Here is a 25,190-nt window from a genome sequence, read left to right as displayed (position 1 = left end):
GAATACAGAATTCTGGAGGCAAGAAACAGCTTGTCTTAAGCAGTTGTTCTGAGTGTGGACAAGGTTGGATCATTGGTTCACACACAATCTCTGTGCCGGTTGCTCAGAAGCACCTCTGGAGTCTGGGTCCTACAACTGCCATTCCTAAGAGACTTTTCTGGAATTTATAGCTCTGAGAGGTGTGGGGATACCTCTTCTCTCTCTTTTGGCTTCTGATACTTGCAGATAATTAAGATTTAACTGCTCTCTTCCCTGGGAAGCTCCTGGTATCTTAGAATGTGTAATGGGCCGGAAAGATGGAACTAGGGGAGGTGGCAGAGAGTGATGGTGCTATGGACAAGGCAGATTGACAGATACATGTGTGTTCGGGAACAGGGTAGTGAGCAGCCTTAACTTGGAGATGAATTCCATATGTGAGGCAAGATGGAAATGAATATAGTTAATATCCTCCTTTTGTGAGATGAGGAACGTTGGCTGTGTGCCTGTTTTTTTATTCACCTCCAAATCAGACTAGGATTTAGCATTTTCCAAACACTTTGCTCAGAGGCCACACTAAATGCTGGGGACTAGGAGGTGTGTGGGGGAAAAGGACACAAAATGGAAAGCCATGGCTCATGTCAAGGGGTGTGAAATAATATGATGTAAGCTTGTGAGAAATGATTCTGGGGGTTCCCAGAGTCCTGCTGCTCTGGTGATCTTTTGTTGCAATTCTTTCTGCAGGTGGTCACAGCTGTACTATCAGTATTACTGTTTGATGTGACCCTGACCAGTCCAATTGTGGGATGGTAAGTCTTATGCAATGAAAGGAAATGCAAATTTGTTGTTTGACTTTCAACAGGATACTAATTTTTGCTCAAATGTGGAAGAAAGAGTATGTATTGGGTGTATGTGTCCATCCTAATGTAAGTCTTGTATTAGTAAAAGCTTTTGTGTTAAAGAAGACTTTACTGATATGTAAATTGACAATCAGAAGAGTGAATATATCACTCTCATACATGACTCAAGACCACAGTGCTGGTTGGTGGGAGCTGGTGTTGGTACCTAGGTGTACCCATGGCATCCTGGTTTCTCTCAGGGCTTCTTGAATGATGCTTTGGGTGCTATCGAAGCCACTGAAACAGCAGTTATTTTTAAACATCAGTAGGAGATTCCTGTGGGAGAAGAGTGAGGGGCAGGACTGGTGGCCCTGTGGAATACCATGATGGGTAAGTCTAAGAGATGAACTTGAATCTCGTGTGGCCTTGGCCTGGGAAGGCTTATTCAATAAATAGATATTTACCCATGCCTAATATGTGCCAGGAACTGTTCTTTAAAGTAAGAAATTGCTGCCTCTGTGGTGTCCAGAAATGCTCATTTCCCTGCCCAAGGCAAGGCCATATCTAAACCATCCCACACTAACAGAAATGAGTATTTTGGTTCACAGCACTAAGAAAAGTGATTCCAGACTTCTCTCAGGAGCCACTAATGGGGGCATTTTCTGCCCCAAAAAGAAAAATTAGGAAATGTTCCTGTACCTTCCTCCTCCTCCTCCTCCTCCTCCTATTCTTCCCTCCTCTTCCTTTTAATAACAACTAAATATTTATTGAGCAAATACTATGCTCTCAACATTTTACCTTACTTTTTTTTTCCACTTTTACAACAATCCTTCAAATTTTCCATATTCAAAAGATGAAGAAACTGAAGTTCAAGATACTGTAGCCATAAGATGATTAGACCAGGATTCAAACCCAGAGCTCTGTATGTCCAAAGCCCCATAACTTTCTAGAACTGATTTAAAAAGCACCACAGACTTGCCTTCAGTATAGACAGTGTACCAGGTAGAATCTCATAAGGGAGAGATGAGGGAAGTTGGCTTAGATGTTCCTCTTCCCACCCAAGTGGTGGTGTTACTATAACAAATACCAGAATCAATCAGCTAACAAGGGGAAAAGGTTTATTTTGGCTCATGGGTTTTGAGGTTTCAGTTCACAGTTGCTTGGGTCCATTGCTTTGGGGCCTATAAAGACACAGGACATCATGGTGAGGAGCATATGTTGGTGGGAGATGCTCACCTCATGGCAATTGGGAAGCAAAGAGAGAAAGAGGAAGGGACTGGAGCCCACAGTCCCATTCAAGGACACATCCCTGATGACCTCACTTCCTCCCACTAGGCCCCCTCTCCTACAGGTCCCATCACCTCCCAATAGCACCACAGACTGGCAGCCAGGACTTCAGCATGTGGGCCCATGAGATCACTCATCCAAACTGTAGCAGTGATATGGGATATATAGATAATTTAACAGCAAAACATAGGGATCATGACTGAAGCCAAGACAGTTCTGATTCTTGCTTAGGGGCTGAATCAGGAAACAAACAAACAAACAAAAATGTCCAGGGTAGCATTTTTAGGACAAAAGTCTCATCATCTTTTATTTTAATTTGAATATGATAGCTATGATTCCATCAATCAATGTATTTATTGTGTGACTGCTGTCTGCAACATATATGGAAACCATTAAAAAGCATAAAACATCATCCATCCCTCAAGGGGCATTCAATGAAAAGGAAAATCAAAAGCTTAATTTATGGGATGGTAGAGTAACAGCTGTTTGAATGCCCAGTGAGCATGAGGACTGAAGGAGGGAGAGAAGACAGGAGTACTTGGAAGAAAGGCCTGAACTAGCTTGAATCTGAACCTCATGCAAAAGAGAGAGGCTTATGTAGACCAAGGGATAGGAGGACTTAGCCCCTGTCACCCAGGCAAAAAAGGGCGGAGGTGCCAACGGTGAGACTCAGTAGTTTAAGCTGGGGCTATGGATCAGCCACTAATCCATGCTCCCTCTTTCTTCTTCTACACTTAACTTGGAAAGAAATGACATTAAATGGTGGGCTGGTTGATGTCCCAAACCCAACAGCCAAGGGAGAAAACATTTGCCTCCTGGGACATTCTTAAATCTCTTCTCCAAATTTCTGTATCCTTAACCTTCATGGTATTCGTCATGGTGGTGTTTTGTTTTGATTTTTGGTAATGGAGATTGAACCCAGGGGCCCTAACCACTGAACTACATCCCAAGCTCTTTTTGTTTTTGTTTTTTTATTTTGACAGGGTCTCACTAAGTTGCCCAGGCTATCCTTGAACTTATGATCCCCCTGCCTCAGCCTCCTGAGTTGCTGGGATTATAGGCATGCACCACAGCACCAGGCTTAGTCTAAATTCTTGATTTTCTTACACATAATACTTCAATCAATCATATTTTGTAAAGAATTTCAGAATGAACCAGAAAAACACAGGTGTTGAACTGAGCGTGAGAAACGAGAGTTAGACAGTTCACCAGCGACCAGGAAATGCTAAGTCGGGATATTAAAGAGGCTCTAGTCTGCAAGAGGCTGTGTCTCTAGACTGTTTCACATCCTGTGAACTTGAGGGTATGCCCCAAACAAAATGGAAAGAAATGCTGTGTGTATCCAAATCAAGGAAGCAGCATGTGTGATTATTGCAAAAGGAACCTTGACTTTGGAATTTCCTGATTTTTTTTTTTTTAAAAAACTCTTGAGGTTAAGAATGGTGTGTTTTCAGCCTCAAAGAATTTTCCTACCACAAAGTGAACCACCAGAAGGGGCGTGTCAGACTGTAATTCACATTTCTGCCATGCAGAGAGCTAGTTGTATTGTGTCTGCACTGGGCGTGTTCAGGTGTGGTTAAGTGACCATCTCTCAGGTCTTCGGAGGGATGGGCCGATCATTGTGGTGTGGGAGTTTAGACCCATCAGAAGTCACACAAGGCAGGGGCGACAGCCTATTTTTTTTTTAAACCTACTGCATTTGCCTATACAGTTATAGTTTCTTGTGTTTTGCTTTTCAAATTTTGACTTATTCATCGACATTTAGAAATTGGGTGATTTTCTTATACCAGTCCAGCCTTCCAGATTCTTTTGAAAATGTGCAACAGCTGTTAGTTAATGTGGGCCTGCTCTTGCTCATAGGAGCATTGCTGGAGTAGACAGAGCTGCCCTTGCATGTGGCCAGGTGCTCTCCAGTTCTGCACAGCCTTCACCACCCCTGGGGGCCAAGGACCTGCTCCAGCTGACATCCTGTATCCAGTCTTTTGGATGTTCATTCATGCCACACAAATGCAGGGCTAGGCTCTGAGGCTACAGAGGTAAACTTAATCCCTGACTCTGGCAAGGGTCCCACACATGTCATTATCCACTTTCTTGGGTGGATAGCAGCTTAGTTGCACAAAATAGGCCATCTAAAGTTGAGTTTCTCACTCTGTAGACCACTGGTATTTGGGGCTAGATGATTCTTTGTTGTGGGGACGCTGTCCTGTGCCTTGTAGGAGGTCTAGCAGCGAAGCTGAACCTCAACCCACTAAATGCTAATAATACCTCCTCAATCGTAATGGAAAATGTCTAGACATTGTGATATGCTCCCTGGGGAAGTAAAATCACCCCCCTTGGGAATCGTTGATCTCAAGATTCATGGAAATGAGTGGGAAAAATGCCATTTGAAATTTCAGCAGATTGCAAAATTTGCACATCTCTAATTAGAGATTTGGATCAGCTCAGGGGTCAAGTCCTTAGTAGCACCTCTCGCCCACTCTGGGTCTGGCTCTGGAAGCACTGGTGGTGCTGAGTGACAGCTAGGTGTGCACACTTATCCTGCCCACAAGGCTGCAAGCAACTGTAGCAGAAGGGCTGGTTTTCGTGTACCTTTATATCTCTAGTCTAGCACCAAGTACATGCTGAATGAATACGTATTGTATCCAAGAATAGTTTCCAACCTAAGTAACCCATGTGGGTCAATTTTCAGTCTTTAATTAAAAGCAACTGTTCTTGTTCAGCCATTTATCATGTTTTTAATTATAAAAACAATCTAGTTCAAGCTCAGTAATTTAAATATCGAGATTATATTTAATCATTTGGTTTTTAATTAACAATTTTATGGCATATATCAATAATGATTTCCTCTATTCTAAACTTTCAGCAAAAGAGGTTCTCACATACAAGAGGGAAATATTCTGACGTGGTAGCAGTATCCCTGTCAAGTAGAATTAGTTGTGGAGACTCTTCTCTAAACCCCCTTTTCTAGACCAGGAAGGTCACCCTTGTCTTTGGAATGGTTTAGGTACAAGGCGAGAATGGAAATGCCAAGTGTTTATTCTAAGGATTCCACAAACAATTTTTCTCCTTTTTTCCCCCTCCTCCTCCCATTATTCATTGAACCTGCGTGCCAGTCATGAAGATTGCTCAAACTCCATCCTAAAGCAAACCTCACCAACACTAAGCATCTTTTAAAAATAATCTTAAATCATCTTGGAGTAAAGATGTCCCATCCCTTTGATTTTAGGGGACCTCTTTTGCATGGGAAGAATGAATTTAGGGGCAAGAAGGGCTTCCCCAACACATACCAAAATACCATTAGAATCATGGTGTCTGACATTTATCAATTTCCCATTTGAATTAAGAATTTGAGGGCTGGGATTGTAGCTCAGTGGTAGAGCGCTTGCCTCGAACATGTGAGACACTGGGTTTGATCCCCAGCACCACATAAAACTAAATAAACAAAATAAAGGTACATAAAAAAATTTAAAACCTCCTCTTTAAAAATACTAAGTAGAGCTTTCTCAATCATTATTGCTCATTACCTAATCTCAAGTTTTCTCATAATTTATCAGATTATAAACTGTCACTCACTGAGTCCCAGAGGGAATGGGACATTAGTCAGATACATTTTAGTAAGGAAGAGAGAAAAAGCAAAGTAGTTTGGAATATAAATGGGATTTGGGAGAACCAGTATAATTCAATCATTTGCTGAATAAATATTTATTGGGTGCCACATTAGGTGCTGGGCCTGCAGCCAAGCAAACGATACGGTCTCCATCGAGTCTGTTGGGTTCAATAGGAATCAACTGAATAACCACAATACAGACGTAAAATTGAGATAAGGCCCTTGGTACCCCATAGGAGAAGAGAGAAGGGCTGGGGAGGGGCTGAAATAGCCCCCTGAAAGAGCAGCTCGTGGCGGCTATTCCTGGCCACATGTCAGATGTTTATGCCTTAGCTACATGAAGTGTGTTCGTTTCAGGAATGACGAGGATTATAAAATTTGCAAACAGTTCAGTCAAGCTCTGACTTAAATAGTTGTAATGCTATTAAGAATCCGGGACCCCGTATCCACTTCTCCTGCCGTTTAGAAAGCAACATCAAAGCTGGCCTCCCTGGCTCGCTTCACAGTGAACGAAGCGAGGTTGTTTTCATTTTTGCACTTGCTAAGCTCCTTGGGTGTTTTGTAAAGTAACTCTGCCAAAGGGATGAAATGGGGTTGTTACACTCCAGCATTGAGGACAGGTGGCAGAGGGCCAGCCTGTGGGAGGACAGGTGGCAGAGGGCCAGCCTGCCCCGGTCTTCTCCCTGGTGATTAGGAGGATTAGTGGGAAGTGTATAAAACACTGAGCCCCCAGTTACATTTGCAGAAATAAAAGCCATCCAAACCCATGCAAGCTGCACACAGCCTTCGCATCCGATTGCAGGGACTCTCTACTTGCCTGGGGACTTGAGATGCCGCAGGCCATCCTAAGGGGCTACTGAGGAGAAACAGAAGATCTGCTTCAAAGGAAAAGCTAGTCTTTGGAAGGAAAGCCTGCGTGGGCTGAGAACGGCTTCTGCTTTCCTGTTATCTCTTCTCCAAAGAGAAAAGACCACAGAGCTCCCCGTCCCAGTTTCTGGGGTCCTGAACTAGACAAGGGACAAGCAGGTTCCCAACTTCACATGTGGGTTGTGTTTCAAAATAGGGTCTTTTGGAACTCGGACCACAGTTTCTCCCAGAAAGTAACCTATAAATGATGTCTGTAGATGAGTGAAGTCCTCAGAGGAGTATTTGATTCATAACATAGATACTGATTCCAGGCACACAATCGTGAGTTCAATGGAATTGATGGATTCTCAGTATTTATAATATGATTTCAGTCAGAAAGAAGTGATTACATTGCCACTTGGAGCTTAAGATAACTCAGTGCTCATCTCCCCTGCCCCCTCATCTCCATTGTCCCTCTGTTGTTCCAGTGGGCAGCACCCTTGTACCCCTCTCTCAGTGACTGGCTCCTTAACCCGCATGCACTCTGCCCTTGTCGAGAGAGGGGGGCCCTGGTGGCTCGGGGGATCTTCCCAATCTCCAGGGTGACAAGGGAATAGATTTATTATCTCTTGCTTCAGAAAGTAGGACTTAGACTCACAGGTGAGGTTATAAGATGCAGCTGTGTTCAGTGTGAGGCGGAGTCATGTCTCAATCAGGGCCAACCCAGTGCCTCCCTAGAGACACACTTGTTCGGTGTCAGAGCTCCTCGCCAGTGTGACAGGCTGGCTTACGCAATGGGACATGTCCATCACTAGACATCTTCAGGTTGGGTGGCCGGCCTGCTGTGAGATCCATGGAAAGGGATTGCTATTCTGGAAACAGAATTGATTAGAAAAATTCTCTTATTATTCTCATAATTTATTGATTGCCCGTGGTTGCCAAGCACAGCGGTGATTGCTTCAGGCATATTATTTCTAAGCCTCACAGAAGCTTTTAGAAATGGTCAGCCTCTGTGGTCCAGATGGAAGAAGTGAGGCTTAATAAGACGACATAGATAATAAATGCCTGAGCCAAAACTTGAACTCAGGTTGGCCTGACCCTAAGTTGACTGTGTTTACATTCTCACCCATAGTCAACTCATTCTTGTATTAGAAGTGTAAAATTGTGCAAGTTACCTTGATATCAGAGTCACCCACATAGGTGACATTTTTTTTACTGGGACTGTACTGTGAGTAGCCTGCATGTGTTTGATATATTCAGCGTCCCAAACATGTTAGAAATATGAAGGTGTTGGGCTGGGGTTGTGGCTCAGTGATGGAGTGCTCGCCTTGCATGTGCGAGACCCTGGGTTTGATCCTCAGCACCACATAAAAATAAATAAGTGAAATAAAGGTATTGTGCCCACAACTAAAAAATAAATATTAAAAAAAGAAATATGAAGGTGTTGTCATCAGAGTGTGTGTGTGTGTGTGTGTGTGTGTGTGTGTTGTGTATGAGTACACAAGAGGACTGGTGTGTGGATAGAGATGAAGGGAAGAAAAGCACCTCTTCTGAAAGGGTGGTTGGCTCCTCTGTAGAGTCTTTCACCCTCAGGGACCGACTATCATAATCCCTTGGTGATGGCCCTGCCCAATGCCCAGAATGACAGGGGATTCAGACAGACACCAGATTGTCTACTGAGAAGTTTAAAATAGAAAATGGAGAGACCTTTGGAAGTATTAAATTTTAGGCATGTTAAAATATTCAACTCTTTTTTTTCCCTCACTGTCTTTCATCCTCACACTACTTCGTTTTCAAATCACTGACCATATTTCTTTCTGGTGGAAAATTCATGATTCCCCATTTGTATGCTCACCTTTCAATGTTCTGTTAGTCTAAATGAAATGCAAAGATTCACAGTGTATCCCCTTACCAATGATCAGACTATGGACCCCTGCATCATTTCATAGCCATCAGCCCTCTTTAGCAAAAAGCCCCTGAGGGCTCTGTGGGAAGCCTTTCTATCTAGTGTGCTTCCTCCAGGGAGCCTGAGCTGGTCAGGAGGAGCAGGACACACCATTGCCTTCCCTGAGGGAAGGTGTTAAAGCTGGTCTTCCAGCCCCCTCACCTCCCTCGCTGTATCGGAGGTTTGCCCCCGAGTGGCAGGTGAGTCCTGGACTCCAGCTAGAAGGAAGGCAGTCTGGGCTGGTATGAGAATTTCACTCCCAGACCGAAGGAGGTGTCCCCTGTTCTGTTCTGTGTGGGTGCCAGGCAGCTTGGGTGATCTGCAAGGAGTGAGAAGCTAACCTCATGCCATTGTTTGCAGCCTCCTGCTTGGTGGACTTGGAGAGGCCTTGCTTGTTTTCTCAGAGCGGAAAGGTTCCTGATAAAGATGGGCAGGAAAAGAAGACTCACAGTTTACCAGCTGGAAATCACAGAGCCCTGACCTCGTCGCATCCTGTTGAGAGGGTCAGAACGAAGAACACAAGGACAGTGACACTACACCAGGGCTCCAGGTGGGCAGAGCTTGTGCCCTGCCCAAGCTGAATGTTTGGGTGGTGGAAAATGCAAAGGCCCCACCACTTCTCATTGCCTCAATGAGAACTATCTAGAGCCCGCCAGGCTGCATCAGAGAAATGGTCTTTGTTATGTCTTCCCATTTTGAGACTCTCTCTTGACTGTGCTGAACCCAGTTCTGCAGAAACAGGAGGAACAGGATTTCACCATGATGGCTCCTCTCACCTTGGCTGACCTGCAGCTTTCAGTTTGAGGTCATGGGCCCACGGTTATTTTGTGGTATTTTTTTTTTTTTTTTGTATGTGTGTGTGCATGTTGTTTTGTGTTTTTACACTTTGGAAATGTCCATTCCTTGTGCTGGAGCCCACACCCACCCATGTAGAAGTGCAGAGAGACGTGCTCCCTCCTAAGAGCCTTCACTGGGGGTCAGGGCAAACATGTGGGTTATCTGGGGTCGGGCCAAGTAGGAAGCCTAAAGGACACTTTAAATCTAGAATGAGTGATGACCTTTTGTGGTTGAGGTTTCTATTTATTTCCTGCTTCTAAACTGCTCTTGATGCTTGTAAACTGGTCAGGATGTGTGTTGTGTTGACTTCTGCATACTCTTTTTTGCCCAATGTTGGGTTAAACTGGTAACTAGGTGACTAGCTGAGGGAAGGGGGTTTAAGTACTGGTGGATGTCTTTCCTGGCAGGTGAAACAAACAAACAATATAGAACATCCGTTTATATGCGCACACTGTTACAAGTCATCGAATACTGAAGTATGTTTTTCAGACCAGATTAAAGATTGTATTAAAACTATACCTTGCATCTAGAAAAGAAACAAATTTACATGAAATGATCACTTGATTCTGAAGCCACCAAGAAGGTTTAGAAAAATAACGAAGTTTTTTTTTTAAATAATAAGTTTTCAAAATACTTCACTTCTCTGTCAGAGGGTTTGGGTCATTTTTAGATGACCAGGGAGTATTCTTCAGCAGGAGGGCAGGCCTGTGGTGTTGGATACCCACATCATTGATGGAGAACCCCGCCCTTTTCAACACCAGGGAGCTGTGCCTTGTTCAAGCTTGGCCCTGTGAAGAATGAAGTCAGCTCCATCCGTGGCCATTATTTCTGCATGTTTTCTCCAACTTGTTGGAAAAAGAAAAAGATAATGAAACAAATAGGAATGGATTTGTGTATTTGGAACTTGAGTACCTTAGAATTGGTTCCTTGTCTTTTCCTTGTCTCTGCTTCTCATTTCAGGTTAAAATGTTCAGAATGACCTTTTCCTATATTGGTTTGCCGTTTGCTTTTGTTCTTCATCTGGGATGTCAAACTTTCTACAGACTGAGACTCAAATAGGAAATCTGGCTGTAGAATTTTCTTTATTCTTTGGCTCCCACAAGACTCTATACCACTGAGACCAGCTCTTTTCTCCTTGTAGAAAGTGTCATCTATCCAAATGTCATCTTATGTCTGTCTTTTCAAGTGCCATTTAAGCAAATGGGGATTCTTCAGGCAAGAAAGAACCACACAGTTAGCAAGTCCAGTCCCATTTTCAGAATGGAACACACATTTTTTTTTCTGAAAAGTTTTAGACTCTTTTTGTTTTAAGGATCTTTAGCAAGGATGTTTTTTGTTATGTATTTTTTTAATTTATTTACTATATTCCAAAGTCATATTGTTTTTAAAACCTCAGGTATTTTCTTTGTCACCAGCAAGAGGCGGAGGACAAGGTGTTTTTTTCAGTATGTCCTCCTGTCTCCTCCAGTTTCCTTCTGTTTTTCCTTCTGTTTCCCCATGACTGGGCTTTTTTCTTCAAGCTGTAAGTACCATCTTTCACACCCAAGTCCACATCTCACCTCTGAATGCAGGGTGAGCCCAGGGGTCTGTGAGACTAGGGCCTTCCCAGATCACTAGAGTCCCACCAGCTCACATCTGCCATGGTTCTCTGGGCCTAGGGACCCCACAGGAAATCTCCAGGTAACCCTACCTATCCTCATGTCCTGTTTGGCCTCTGAATCTCTTGGTCCTTGATGGCCCCAAATCAAAGCTGGAGGGTTTTGTTTTGTTTATTAGTTGTTTTAAATAAAGAATATGTTTTCTATGTGGTTGTCCATTATTACTAATCAATCTGATGTGGAGATTTAAAAAATTAAACCATTTATTTTCTTGATAATTTGCCTTTCTTTTTCTTTTCTTCATCTCTGGCAGGGGTTATTGCCTAAAACATTATTGGTATCCCTGGGGGAGGGACGTATCGTAAACACAAGCCCAGGCTCCTCCTTCTACCACACTTGAGCCTCCTTTCTCCCAGGAGGGAAGGGCACACCCAGCCCCTTTTAGACCTGGGCTGTCAACTGTAGTCCTGGTAGCCACTTGAGGTCATTGAGCACTGAATCAAATCATGGCTGGGCCAAATTCAGGTCTGCCATTAGGTGTGGGAAAACACTCATATTGAAAAAATATCTTTGATCTATCCAATATAAATTAAATACACATGAAATATATAACCTCAAATTTTCTTCTTTTCACATTTTAAAAATGTGGCTGCTAGAAAGTATTTGCAGACATGAGGATGGGTGGGGTTACCTGGAGATTCCCTGTGGGGTCCCTAGATCTGTCTGTCATTCAATGCTATTTCAGAGTAGTTCATCTGTCTCTCTGGGCAAAAGAGAAGGGTGCTGGCAGCAGCTGCTGGGGTACCAGCCTGATAATAATGCCTAAGACTACTGGCTCTTGATGCTTATTATATACCAAGTACTGTGCTGGATACTCGTGTCTTTGTTTCCTGTGGTAGTGCAGAAAGCATCCTCTGTATTTTTCAAGAAGATCAGAGAAATTCAGTAACATTTCCAGGGCCACCCAACTGGGACTCAAAGCCTGGCTTTTTGAAGCCTCTTCCTGCAGCATTCACGTTAGAAACTTCTTAAGATAAAGAAATGAAGCCAGTTACGGTGGCACACACCTGTAATCCCAGCAACTCAGGAGGCAGAGGCAGGAGGATTTCAAGTTCAAAGCCAGCCTCAGCAATTTAGTGAGGCCCTAAGCAACTCAGTGAGACCTTGTCTCTAAATAAAATATAAAAGGGCTGGGGATGTGGCTCAGTGGTTAAGCGCCCATAGGTTCAATCCCTGGTACAAAAAAAAGGAGAAATGCATCCCCCCCACCCCCCTCCCCCATGTTTTATAGAGGGTTGTCAGTTCTCCAGGAAGTGCTGAGATGTGGATTCCTAACATCTCTGAAACCATGGAGATTGTCTTCCTGAAAGCCAGGTTATCTCCCTTTGCCCAAGCTTAGGGTTTGTGGCCTGTGTTCCCACCCCCACTGCGTTTTTAGAGTGTTCTGATCTTCCCCAGCCTCCTGTGTTGGCTTGTCTGAGATCCCCCTTGGATGGGGCTGGAGCAACCAGGAGCACTTTGGGAATTGTCTTCCTCTCTCCTGAACCATCTGAAGTGTGGCCAGAGCAACCAGCTGCTGATCACTGAATTCTCAGCACATTTCTCAGAGGTTGGCATGTTCAGATGGCCTCCAGATCCTGGAACTTGGTGTCAGCAGAGGACACCCTTCTCTTCACTGGGTCTGCAGGTCTGAGGAAGGAGGTATGTCCCAGATCTGCCTGAAAATGAAAGTAGGTGAGTGGTCAGTAATGTTTGAGCCAAGTATCAAAGAATATGGGGTCAGCTAAAGTTTGGGTTCTTTGGGGGTGGCTTCATGGTCCTTAGGTTCTTGTTTTGCAAGTCAAAGCGGTGAGGCTCTTGACCTTTTCCCAGCCCTATTTAGCATCCCTGCTTTAGCCTCTGTCCTTTAAACCCAGCCAGGGGGAGACACCACCACCCAGTGGTCCTGTGTCATTCACAGTCCTTTCTTTTGAATCCGGTGACTCTGTGACTTGCCTGTAGCCAGTTGGATATGGTGGAAATGGTGGTATGTGACATCCAGGGCCAGGTCAAAAGCAGCCTGGAAGTGTCTGCCTTGGCCTCTGGGAGCTGAGAGCCGCCTGAGTAGAGCAGCCAGACACAGTTGCTCCAGGGAACAGACTCTGAGCCAGCCTGGCAGCCATCTCACTATCTGACTTGCATCCTCTAGACCAGCCTGTCTATCAGTTGAACATCACCAAGTGACCCCAGTCACTGCCATGTGGGGCAGAGGGATCACCCAGCTAAGCAGCAACTGAAGGAATCCCTGAGCATGAAATTGTGAGATATGGTAAAATTGTCCTTAAGCCCAAAGGTTTGGGACAGGGTATTATACAGCAGTCAAAAATAGCCTGCTGCGACAGCACCTGCTTACAGTCCCAGCGACTGGGGAGGTTGAGGTGGGAGGATAACTTGAACCCATGAGTTCAAAACCAGCCTGGGCAACATAGTGAGACCCTGTGTCAAAACAGAGGAAAGAGAAAATAAGAGAGAAAAAGAAAAAAACAAAAACAGCCCTTTCTCCTCTCTGGAAGATGGCAGGGTAAATAAATGTGCTCCAAGGACCTCTACGTTTTCTCTGCTCAGGTGGGTCTTGAACATACTCCCATTCACTGGTCTCTGCTCCAGCCCAGATGCAGCACCTAGAAGAGAACCCCCACAGACTGCAGGGCTGGCCCAGACCCCCATTGCAGAGTAGGTCTGCAGTTCTACCTTTGGATCAAAATACCTCATCTGCTCATTCATTCACAAGATACTGAGACCCAGTCTCTGTTTTAGGATCTGGGGACACAACCATTACGAGTCTCTTGGAGCTTCCATTCTAGTGGTGGAGACAGACAATGAAAAGGAAACAATGGACTTTCAGAGCCAGTGAAATGCTATTAGGAAATAAAATGGAGAAAGGAAGCTGAGACAGACTCTCCCAAGGATCTGCCAAAGGTGAGGAATTCCTCTTTCAAAATATCCAGCCACACACACAATATAGCATGTAGTTCGGGGGGGGGGGGGGGGTCTATGGGTTCCAGGTTCAGAATGAAAGAGAACAGCTTTAGTGGACCCAGGAAGCCAAGGATCCCCACAGGTGGAATAGCCAGCCCCTTCCCCACTGGTTCTGGGAGGAGCCAATGGGTAACAAATTTTGGCCAGATGCAGACCATTGACTGGCCACAGGAGGCTTGGGCCCTGCCTGTGGGTTGCTCTCATTCTGGCAAAGGAGAGTTACTGAGCAGACTCGAAGTGGACTAGAAGGTTAATCACGTAGCCTGCTGTGTGGTCCATCACTGGCCAACATTGCATTGCTCACAGGGCTTCCCCCTGCTGCCTCCCACTCCTCACAAGAAGCCTCTGATGCAAGAATCGTCCTTAGCCTCATTTTTCAGAAGAGACGTCACACAGGAGGTAAGTAACTTCCACCAGGGTCCTTGGCAAATTTTGAGGATTTGGAGGGACCCGACTGACCATGCAGGCCCCTGCCTCTTAACCCCCATAGTACTCTGTCCTCCCTTTGAGAGAAGCTGGCAGTGGGGACATCTTCAGGGAATGAGGCTGCAAGAGAGGCGGGGCAGGTGACACTGTGAATTGACTGCAGGGATGGAGAAAGGACCTTTGTGAGCACTTGTCATATGCCAGACCCTGGCAGGAACCTCCTCTGCGATATGTCCCTGCCCTTTCAGGCCATAGCAGGACTCCAAGCCCCAGACAAGACAGGAAACCTTTCCAAGGCCACCCAGTACTAAGCCAAGATTCCAAAGTCATTTTCAAACCCAGTTTGCCCTGGCGCCCTTCTCATGTGCTGGTTCATTCTGGGCTCCTCAAGTCACTGGGCTCCAAAAAAAAAAAAAAAAAAAAAAAAAAAAACGGGAGCAATCTGCTCCCCTAGACTTCAGGACCCAGCAGGGCAGCTGCAGGGCCTCTGAACTGGGCAATAAACCTCAGGATTTGTTCTGGAAACATTTCAGAGAGGGCAGACATTTCCTGCTCCCTGGTGAACTGAGGGGTTCCTGGGGCCTTTGTGCTGATTTTCGGTGGCCTGATCAGCAGCAGTTTGCACTTAGTAAAACAAATTGGCACATAAACCTGTGTCCAGTTCACTCTGGGATCAGCCAAGAGGGGCCTGAAGGAACTGCCCTCCTTTGCTTGGCAGCTGAAGGCAAAAATCTCATTTAAACAATCGCCTGAGCCAAAAGGAACATTTGAGTCATTTATTTCCTGCTCTCGCTGTGAAAGGCCAGCAGGACTGGCAAAGGCGAGACCATTGTGCCCGTTGGCGTTCACATCATGACTCTGAGCCTCTGGGAGAGCCATAGAAGCCCTTGGAAACTGGGAGACTTAATCCAGGCACCTTCACCTGGGCCAGTTGTTTGCATGACAAATCAAAGTGAAGTGGAGCTGTGTGTGTAAAGGGCTGTAAGGGGGAGATGGACCCCCGGGTTCTCTCCCAGGTGTACTCACTAACCTGGCAGGTGATAGCAATCGTTCCTTCATTGATTTCCTGACTCTTTCATTTATCAGATACAAACAGGCACGGGGTGCTAGTCCCTGTTATAGATGGTGGCTTCGTTTCCCCTAGGGGGGCCAATCAGCTACTCCTGCTGCTCAGGTGAGCTTATGGTCCTTCAAATAGGCAGGTGCTGCAAGTGTCTGGTATGTCAAGTGGAGTTGTTCTCAAAGCAGCATCTCCCTTATTCTGACGGCTGTCGCTCTGGTGATTTTCTACGTAAGGGCTGGGGGCTACTGAGAGAAGCCTCGAGTCTACTACCGCCTTCACTGAGCTGTAGCAGACTGCCTGGAATACATACGTTTAAAACGCGCAATTCAGTGGTTTTTAGTCTATTCACAGAACTCTGCAACCATCACCACTATCTAATTATAGAACATTTCTTCACCCCAAAACCTATACCCGTTGTCACCCCTTCCCACCCAACCCCTACTGGCTTAGGCAACCTCAAATCCACTTTCTATCTCTGTAGATTTGCCTATTCTGGAGATTTCTCGTGAATGGGATCGTGTCCTAGGCAGTCACACTGACACAATTGTGTCACACTGAGGTTTTTAAGTGGTTCAAGTACTTCTATCAAAGTCTGCTTTCCTGAGCGGCCACATCTTTTGCCTTCTCTTCTCTGGAGGTGGGGAGAGAAGTGGGTGTGAGTCTTGCATCTGGGATGTGAAATATTGGGGTGGCCTGAGGGATCACAGAACCCAAGGCAAGTAAAGGCTCTCCAGAGAGAGGCTGCATAGCAGGGGCATGTTTATCAGCACCCTGGTGGGGGAGATTTTTTAAATTTTTCACTCAGTGTCCCGTGTTATCCTCAGGCCTCCAGTAAAGTTTGTTATGCATGGCATGCCTCGTGTTGGCTGAGCTTTGGTGGGGAATTAAGGGTGTGGGTCCCCATTTTATGGTGAAAATAGAGGTAGCCTCTACTCTCAGATGGTGCCATTTGAAGATTTGAGATCCCAGCAGTTGTCTTTTCACTGGGGGATCTTGAGGATACAACTGAGTCAAATTGTACCCTGCGTTTGTCTATCGGCCACTTCTTTCTCTCTCTTTTTGTGGTGCTGGGGATTGAATCCAGGGCCTTGTGCATGCGAGGCAAGTACACTACCATCCCCAGCCCCTCAGCCATTTCTCAAACATCTAGTCCAAGGAAAGTACTTGCTCCCCAAGGGAAGGAGAACTGCCTAGGAGCAGTTGGCATGCTGACAACAGATTCATGTGCAGTCAGCACAGAGGAAGGGGCCCCAGGAGGGGACCCAGGGTGTGTCCCCCTAAGAATTTCCCATCTCAAAGTCCCCAACTCAGAATCTTGGTCTCTCATTTAGGAAATTACCCTGGGATCAGGGAATGGATGCAATGGATGGGGGACCTGGGAAAGTGGTTTCCCTGGGCCCAGCTCAGATCCCACCTGTGTCCTGCCCCTTGACTCTGGGGTCTAAGGACAGTGGAGCTCTTGTACTAGCCAGGCTGCCCACCTCCAACTTTCTTTTATGCAAGAGAAAATAATTAAACCGTCCTTTGTTCAAGACATTGTTATTTCTGGTCTCTGTTGCTAGCAGCCAAAGGCTGCTAACTCAAAACCACCTCTGAGCAGCCAGTGTGGTGCAATAGGCCTGTACTAACCCGAGTGTGAGACAGGCCCCACCGAGCATCCTTCCTCTGTTCTCTTCGTGCCCGAGCACATAGTGAAGCACCTTCTTAGATTGTCTGCCCTTTCCCACATGTGGTCTGTTGTAGAAAGCCAGGTTCCTTGACTTATTATTTTTTGTTTGTTTGCACAAAGCCCGACACAGAAGGTGCTCACTAACTGTGGATGCAAATGATAGTAGTCATCTTCATTTGCTAGCTCCACAATTTTTGGCTGAGTCTTAATTTCCTTAATGGTAAAAATGAGGGTTATAACAACAGGGATGTTTTAATCATGTTAAACATGATTAAGTGCCTAGCATGATGCCTAAGATATGTCAGATGCCCAGGAAATGGTGGCCACTATTAATGTCATCATTACCATCTCTAATAAGTCCCCATTTACCCCTGGTGTTACTCTCCACCTACCTCTGACAGCCAGACTTCTGCTTTTTCCTAAGACCAGGTCTCTGGCAGGTGTGTTGTATTCATGGGAGTCTTGTTCTCTTTACATTTCTTGGTGTGGAGAACTTCATCACGACATGCAATCCCCAGGCTGCCTGGGTTCCAACACTGGACCCTCCCAGGCTACACCTTCCCAGGTAGTGAAGTCTTCCATGCTCAGCCAGGGTACAAAAATCAGGCTAGGGGGAGTGATTGGGGGGTCATTCTGCCTGAGGGTCCTGGTCAGGGAAGATGGGTCCTCCCATGGAGAGAGTAGGAAATCCATTGGGAAGATGGGAGTAATTTTCTGCCCTTCCCTGTGTCCATGATATTTGCAAGGCGATGGAGCCATTTCCCTACTCTTTGGACTTGAGCTAGCCTTGTGGTTTGCTTTGGCCAATAATCGCATTGTAAGTAACACTGCCAGTACTCAGCCTAGACCTTAAGAAGTCTGTACATTCCCACTTGCTCAATTTGATAAGGATTCTCTTTTTGATTCAGTTTTAGAAAGACTCCTCTGAGCCCTTGTCTTAGGCAGACCATGGCCATTGGAGCTCAGTTCAGCAAGAATTCTGCCAAGCCCATTTAGGAAGAATGCCTTCCACTCTTGCCTAATAAAGTTCCTCTTGGTAATATTCCATCCACGGATTCCTTCAGCCTGCTCATTGGCTATAAATTCCCAGTGGCCTCTGGGTTTCCAGAGTTGGGTTCTGTCTCCCTCTCCCACTGCAATAGCGGTGATCTCTTTGCCTGCTGGAGGATGAGAGACCCTGTGGAGCAGAGCTGAGTCCTTCCAGATGAGGCTGTTCTAGACAAGCCCTCAGCTAACATAACTGAGCTTGGTCAAGGTCAGCAAAACAGCCAGCTTCCCCCAAGGCTCATGAGAAATACTAAATGACTGCTAGTTAAAACCATGGTGTGGTTTGGTTTGCAGCATTATTGTGGCAATAGATGACAGATACAGAAGAAAAGGTAAGAGAAGCTAAGTGGGAGAACTTTCTGAAAGATTCTCTTCCCTGAGCTCATGGGTCCTTCAGTGTATATTGTATGGTTCCCAGAGCATTAGTGAGGGACAGCCCCCTTCCCACCCCCACCTTGTGTGTGTGTGTGTGTGTGTGTGTGTGTGTGTGTGTGTATGTGTGGTGCTGGGGATTGAATCCAGGGCCTCACACATGCTAAGCATGTGCTCTACTACTGAGCTACATCTCAAATCAGACCTGTCTTTGGCTGCCAATCCAGAGAAGAGGAGACAGGAGAATAGATCTGTAGCTGCTTGAGTGGATTCCTCCCTAAGCCACCAGATAGTAACCAAGAGGCCAGAGAGGATGTGCTGGGGTTGACTTAGAGGGATGTGCCACCTGGGCACCAGTTAAGGCCTATATTCCAAATAACTTAAAGTTTGAACACATGTGGAACCAAGCTATTAAGGGGCCCTGAAGAAGTGGGACATATCAGCACCACAGCACTGGAAGTTGGAGTGCCAGCCTGGAATGTTCTTCTGGGGCTCCACCCTGCACGGGGCTGAATATTCTCCTTCATGGCTTCTCTGGTCTCCCTCAGCCCTTTTTTCTTTTTAATTGTGTAAAATTACAAAACATATAATTTACCTTATTGCCCATTTTTAAATGTATAATTTGGTGGCATTAAATATATTCATACTGTTGTACAACTGTCACCACCATTAATTTCAGGAACATTTTCATCATCGCAAGTAGAGCTCCATACCCACTAAATAATAGTAACCACCATCCTACTTTCTGTGTCTATGAACTTGCCTGTTCTGGATACCCCATATCAGTGGAGCCATACATTTGTGTCCCTATGTGTCTCTTGGCCCTCAATTCTTACCAAACATTTTGTTTTTAGACATCTGAAAAGAAGCCCATATGGGTGTTGTACTTTCTTTAATATCCCATCCCATTTTCTTTGATGCTCTGTATGAGTTGGGATATATGATGTTGGCCTTGGGATACAAGTATATCCCTCTTCCACATCAAATCTCAAACAAAAGAAATCGTTCTTCCTAACCAAGCTACTGAAGAGGGTGGGACACCCACTTTCCATTTTCCTTTTCTACCTTTTTAGTTTGACTTGTTCTCACAAAGTACCTTCACCCTCCAGTCAGATGATGGAGAAGCATGGTGGGTTAGGTGGTGTTTTAGTCTGTCTTTTTCACACTCTGACCAAAATATCTGACAAGAACAATTTTAGAGGAGGAAAAGTTTACTTGGGGGCTCCTGGTTTCAGAGGTATCAGTCCATAGATGGCTGACTCCATTGCTCTGGGCCCAAGGTGTGGCAGAACATCATGGTGGAAGAGTGAGGTTCAGGAAAGTGGCTCAGGACATGGCCACCACGAAGCAGAAAGAAACCTTCACCAAGAACAAAACATAAACCCCAAATGCATGCTCTCCCATGACTCACCTCCTCCAGATACACCCTACCTACCTATAGTTACCACCCAGTTAATCCCTGTTGGCGTATTAATGCATTGATCAGGTTAAAACTCTCATAACCCAACCATTTCACCTCTAAACTTCCTTGTATTGTCTTGCACATGAGCTTTTGAGGAACATCTCATATCTAAACTGTAACAGACTCATATTTGTCTTACCAGCCCCTAGGGCACATAGCCTATGTTCCTAAAGTAGCCTTGAGGTACCCTACCCAGTCTAATGTCCAAAGCTGAACATGAAATTATTTCTTCAATAGAAGATGCTCTGACTTGAGGTAACTGGGAATCCAACCAGTCCCATGGTACCAGAAACACCTGGAGAAGCCTGAGGTCTGTAAATATTCTGTTTGCATGAGTTGGTGAGGCCAACGAGAAGATGAGGCATAGGCAGAATTATCACTGTTTCTACCCTCTGCATCCCCTCCATGTGTCTTACACATAAAGACACACACACATGCCTCAGGGACTTGATTTTTAAGGCCTGGGATGACAGTGTTGTTCCACATTTAACTTGAGTGTTTTCCAGGGGAGCCTTGGGGTGGAGGGGTGGGCATGAACAGTGGGATCAGATATGAAACAGAAGGAGAGAGGATTTTTTCCCTTTAAATTCTTTGAGAACATATTACTGCTCTGGCCCTTTGACTAATGGGGGTCAGCTCTTGGGGCCCAGTGGGCAAAGATAGTCATGCCATGGAGAAGCTATTTCAATAGACTCAGAGACTCTTTGCATCCAAGAAGGGGAAGTGGCAGCCAGGGAAGAACTGTCATTGATCAGGCTTCTCTTGGGAAACTCAGGCTACACTTAACCAACTCCCCCATCCCTGTGTGGGGCCCCAAGTGATGAATTCCACCTATGCTAAGATATGGAATTCATTCTATTCTGTGGTAAAGCTGATTCTTCTTTCTCAAGAATTTTCTCTCTCCTCATCCTGCGTGGTCTTTTCCAATTGCGTAGACTCCATGGCTGCCTCTGTTGAGGTCTGAAGCAATCTGACCCCCAGTTATGGGCTGGAGGTGAACCACCCACCCAGTTCTCTCATCTTTTTTTTTTAAATATTTTTTAGTTATAGATGAACACAGTACCTATATTTTATTTAATTATTTTTATGTGGTGCTGAGGATTGAACCCAGTGCTTCATGCATGCTAGCAAGTGCTCTACCACTGAGCCACAACCTCAGATCCAATTCTCTCATCTTTAAAGTGGGAAAAATAGTTTACTCTCCTTTTAGTTTTGTTGAGATAATTAAGTAGAGAAAAAAAATTTTTTTTCTTGATACCAGCGAATGAGCCCAGAGGTGCTTAACCACTGAGTCACATACGCAGTCCCCCCTTAAAAATATTTTTATATTTTATTTTGAGACAGGGTCTCACTAAGTTGCTGAGACTGGTTTTGAATTTGGGATCCTCCTGTCTCAGCTACCATATAGTGACAGTACTCTTCCACTATGACGTTCTGCCTCACCTTGATCTCAGGGCAATGGTACTGAGCCAATCATGGATTAAACCTCTGAAACCATGAGCCAAAATAGACTTTTCCTCTTTTAAGTTGTTCTTGTCCGATATTTTGGTCTCAGGGGTAAAAAAACAGACTCACACACATTCATCCATTTGAGAAGTCACAGGGTGCGTTTTATTTCTAGACAGTCATGATCATCAGTCTCCTGTAGTTCTGGTGGCTTAGGGAAACAATAGCTATTCAGGTTGGTTCATTTTCCCCATTTCCAGCATGATTCCAAGTACTGTTCACTCTCTCCAAGCCCCCTGGCCCTTTTGCCCTCTGTCCCCATTTAAAGGGGCCTCACTTCATGTTTAAAGGGAGAGCAGAAGCAGTCAGGGAGAATGCTCTCTCCTTCCCACTGTTTATCATGCATGCCTGCCCACATCTATACTTCTCTTTCCTCCTTTCTGCAATTGAGGAGTACCTCCCTTCAACTTGACATTAACCCCTCTGCCTGGGCACATTTGGCAGTGGGCAGGTAACCCCTGAGCTACATCTCAGTCCTTTTTTAAAAAAATTTGAGATATGGTCTCATTAAGTTGCTTAGGGCCTTGCTAAATTGCTGAGGTTGGCCTTGAATTTGGAATCCTCCTGCTTCAGCCCCCTGAGTCACTGGGATTACAGGTGTGCAACATCACACCTGTCTCCTTGGTCTCATTTTTATTCCGATTTTCTTTTCAGGAACCTGAGGATGTCTCTCTTTTGGTTTAAACATTAAACATTCTCTTCTGTATCAGCTTAAGGCATCCACATGTCCTTCCCATTTAAAAAGCCATGAAGCAAAAACAAAACTTGTTCCTTCATCCACTTTTTCCTAAGTCGGCTCCCCAAATATTGCCAACACATTGAGGAGACAAAGCTGAATTTACTGTGGCAATACGGGAGAACAACAGGGCTTGGCATGCTTTGGAGTGAGGAAGACAAGCTCATCTTTGGGGAATTAGGAATTTGGATTGAGGTGAGTCTTTTATTATGGAGATTCAGGAGTAAGCAGTGATCAGGATGCAAATATTCCAGGATTGGTGGAAATTCAAAGTTGGCATCTTCTGGTACAAACTGTTGGCGCTTTCCAGTGAAGAGTTACGGGCCTCTGGGGAAGTTTCTGCTGGAAATAATCACACCATGTGCTTAGGAGAACAGTCCCCCAAAAGCAAAAATTAATAAAGACAACAAAGTGGCCAAGTTGTCCTGAGCTCTTCAGTCTGACTCCAGACACTTTCTAGAATTGTGCTCATGAAGGTCCTCAGTGATGTTCCTATCTTTAAATGCAATTGAGACTCCCAGGCCTCTCAGGGGCATTCATTCAATTCTTGCTACCAAGGAAACAGTCCTGTCTCAGCTCTCATCAACTATCACTCTCCCATCTGCCCCCTACCTTCCTCACCACCCTTTCTCCTCTCTGCAGACTTATTCTCTTCTTCCCATTATTAGAAGTTATCATCCCTCAAGACTTGGTCTGGCATCTTCTCCTGGGGCAGTGTCATGCATACCCATCACTTTAGCCACCACCTCTGCACAGATAATTCACACATCCTTGTTGCCAGTGCAGCCTCTTTGAAGTTCTGGACCTACGTTTGCAACAGCCCCATGTCTCCTCTGAATGTCTTCAAGGCTTTTCTTGTAGGGATTCTATAGTTCATATTATAACAACCTCCCAAATTACAAGGACCTAACACAATTTATTTCCCACTGGCATAGCGATTCAAAGAGAGAGTTCCTAATTGGCTGTCCCTCTTTAGACTGTTTCTTTCCACATGGTAAATCAAAGGCCAATGTTTCTTCCATCTTGTGGCTCTTCCATTTTCTGTGTCCTCCAGTTGGTAGGGAAAAGAGAATGTAGATGTTATGTGCATGCACATGCATGCACTCACACACATTGTCATAGCAGATAATGCAGAAGAATCATGCCCTCTTAGCCCCTTGCTACTAAACATATTAAAATGTGATTTCTGGACTGGCAACCCTGGCTATCTAGAATCTTGAGTCCCATCATCCTAGGGCTTCTGACTGGGCATCTGTATTTTATTTTTATTTTGTGGTGCTGGGGATGGAACCCAAGGCCTCGTGCATGCTGGGCAAGTGCTCTACCACTTGAATTACATTCCTAGGCCCGGGAACCTGCATTTTTAACAAGTTCCTATGTGTGTTGCAGTTTGAGAAGCCCTGCTGGGATCAAAACCTTTGATTGCCTTCAGTACATTTTGTTATGACAGCTTGACACCTCTATGGATGTTACTCTCAAACTTTGAAATGTAGAAAAGTCAACTGGGGAATTTGTTGCACATAAAAATCCCTAGATGCCATCCTCAGAAATTCTAGAATTCTCCTTTCTAAAAGGACCCTGGGTGATTCTGATGTAACTAAGACCACACTTGACAGATGCTCATCAAACACCTCATTAGGGACTAGAGATGTTGTTCAGGGATAGAGCATTGACCAGCCTGAGCAAGGCCCTGGGTTCAGCCTCCAGCACAGCAAAACAACAAAAATAATGACCTCTTTAGTTTTCCAGCAGATTGTTTGATTCTGATAGTAACTGGTCTCTGAAGACTTCTCTTGACACCAATAAGAGTTCTCTCTCCAGGTCTAGGTCTTGTGCTAAGGGGAGTTTAGAGATGAACTGTTTTAACTAGGAAAAATTTATAGAATAAATGGGTATTTCTCCTCTTTCTCTTCCTCTGTCTTGTTTTCAGTTCTTTGATTTAAAGCTGTCGTAGGGACTTTTTAAGAATCATATTGTTTACTATGGGGTAAAAAGGTATGTTGCCTCTTCCGGGGTGGCTGAGTTGACATATATTTTCGGATGGCTTGGTGAGGCCAGAGCTCTTATAAACCCTTCAGGACAAAGTAATGTCTCCCCAAAACTGTGGCCCCCAAATGTCTAACTGACCAGATGGCTGTGGAAAACACCCATCCCCCAAAGTGATGGGGAATTGTAGGGACTTCCCAAACCCAGTGGCCAAAGGACTTTCTGTTCAACTGAAACCACGGGATGTTGGGTACGCTTCGAGTGGCCGCTTATGTCCAGTGGGTGTGTGTGGGAATGTAGGATCCTGAGGTGTCCTGGAAAGGAAAAGGGACTGTGTGGCTGTTGGGGAACAGATTGCCCTCAGAGGGGCCAGCCAGCAGGACAGGTGGCAGCCAAGGTCCAGAGGGAGCTTTGAGGAAGGACCTGGGGATGGGAGATCCCAGATGTGAAGCAGAGGTGCAAAGAGGCAGGAAAGGGGGAGCTTGGGGGTAAGCTAGGCTCTGGGTTGACAGAGAAGGGTGGCCTGGAAAGCTTGTGACAAAGGCAGCTTAAAAGGCAGGATAGTGGGGCTGGGATTGTGGCTCAGCGATAAAGTGCTCGCCTAGCATGTGTGAGGCCCTGGGTTCGATCCTCAGCACCACATAAAAAATATATGAATAAAATAAAGGTATTGTGTCCAACTACAACTAAAAAATAAAATATTAAATAAACAAATAAATAAAATAAAGATATTATGTCCAGTTACACCTAAAAAAATGAATATTAAAACAATTTTTAAAAAGGCAGGATAGTGACAAAAGTGACCTCATTGCAGAGACCAGGAGTATGGAGTGTCCTGGGGTGGGGGGTAAGGGGTGGGTGAAGCAAGACCCTTCTGAGTGCAGAAGGGTGGGGCTGGAGGTGATCTGGGGAGGAGAGAATACAGAACAACCTAGGCCTACAGAGAGTCACCACAGGGATGGCATGGGTC

General features: G+C 45.2%; 1 protein-coding gene across 1 annotated transcript in view; it reads left to right on the top strand.

Moving 5' to 3' along the window:
- TMEM241 (transmembrane protein 241) overlaps positions 1–9,060 on the top strand; it is a 122,940-nt gene extending 113,880 nt beyond the window's left edge. Inside the window, exons 14-15 of the mRNA XM_081262687.1 lie at positions 721–785; positions 8,861–9,060. Of these exons, the coding sequence (XP_081118813.1) occupies positions 721–785; positions 8,861–8,921 (126 nt within the window). The 3' untranslated portion in view covers positions 8,922–9,060. The remainder of the gene's footprint in view (positions 1–720; positions 786–8,860) is intronic.
- Positions 9,061–25,190: the final 16,130 nt, after the last annotated feature.

This window comes from Spermophilus citellus (assembly GCF_964194105.1).
Source record: "Spermophilus citellus genome assembly, chromosome: 12".
Taxonomy (NCBI): domain Eukaryota; kingdom Metazoa; phylum Chordata; class Mammalia; order Rodentia; family Sciuridae; genus Spermophilus; species Spermophilus citellus.
Note: the sequence above shows the minus strand (reverse complement) of the source record. Positions and strands in the feature narration are given on the sequence as shown.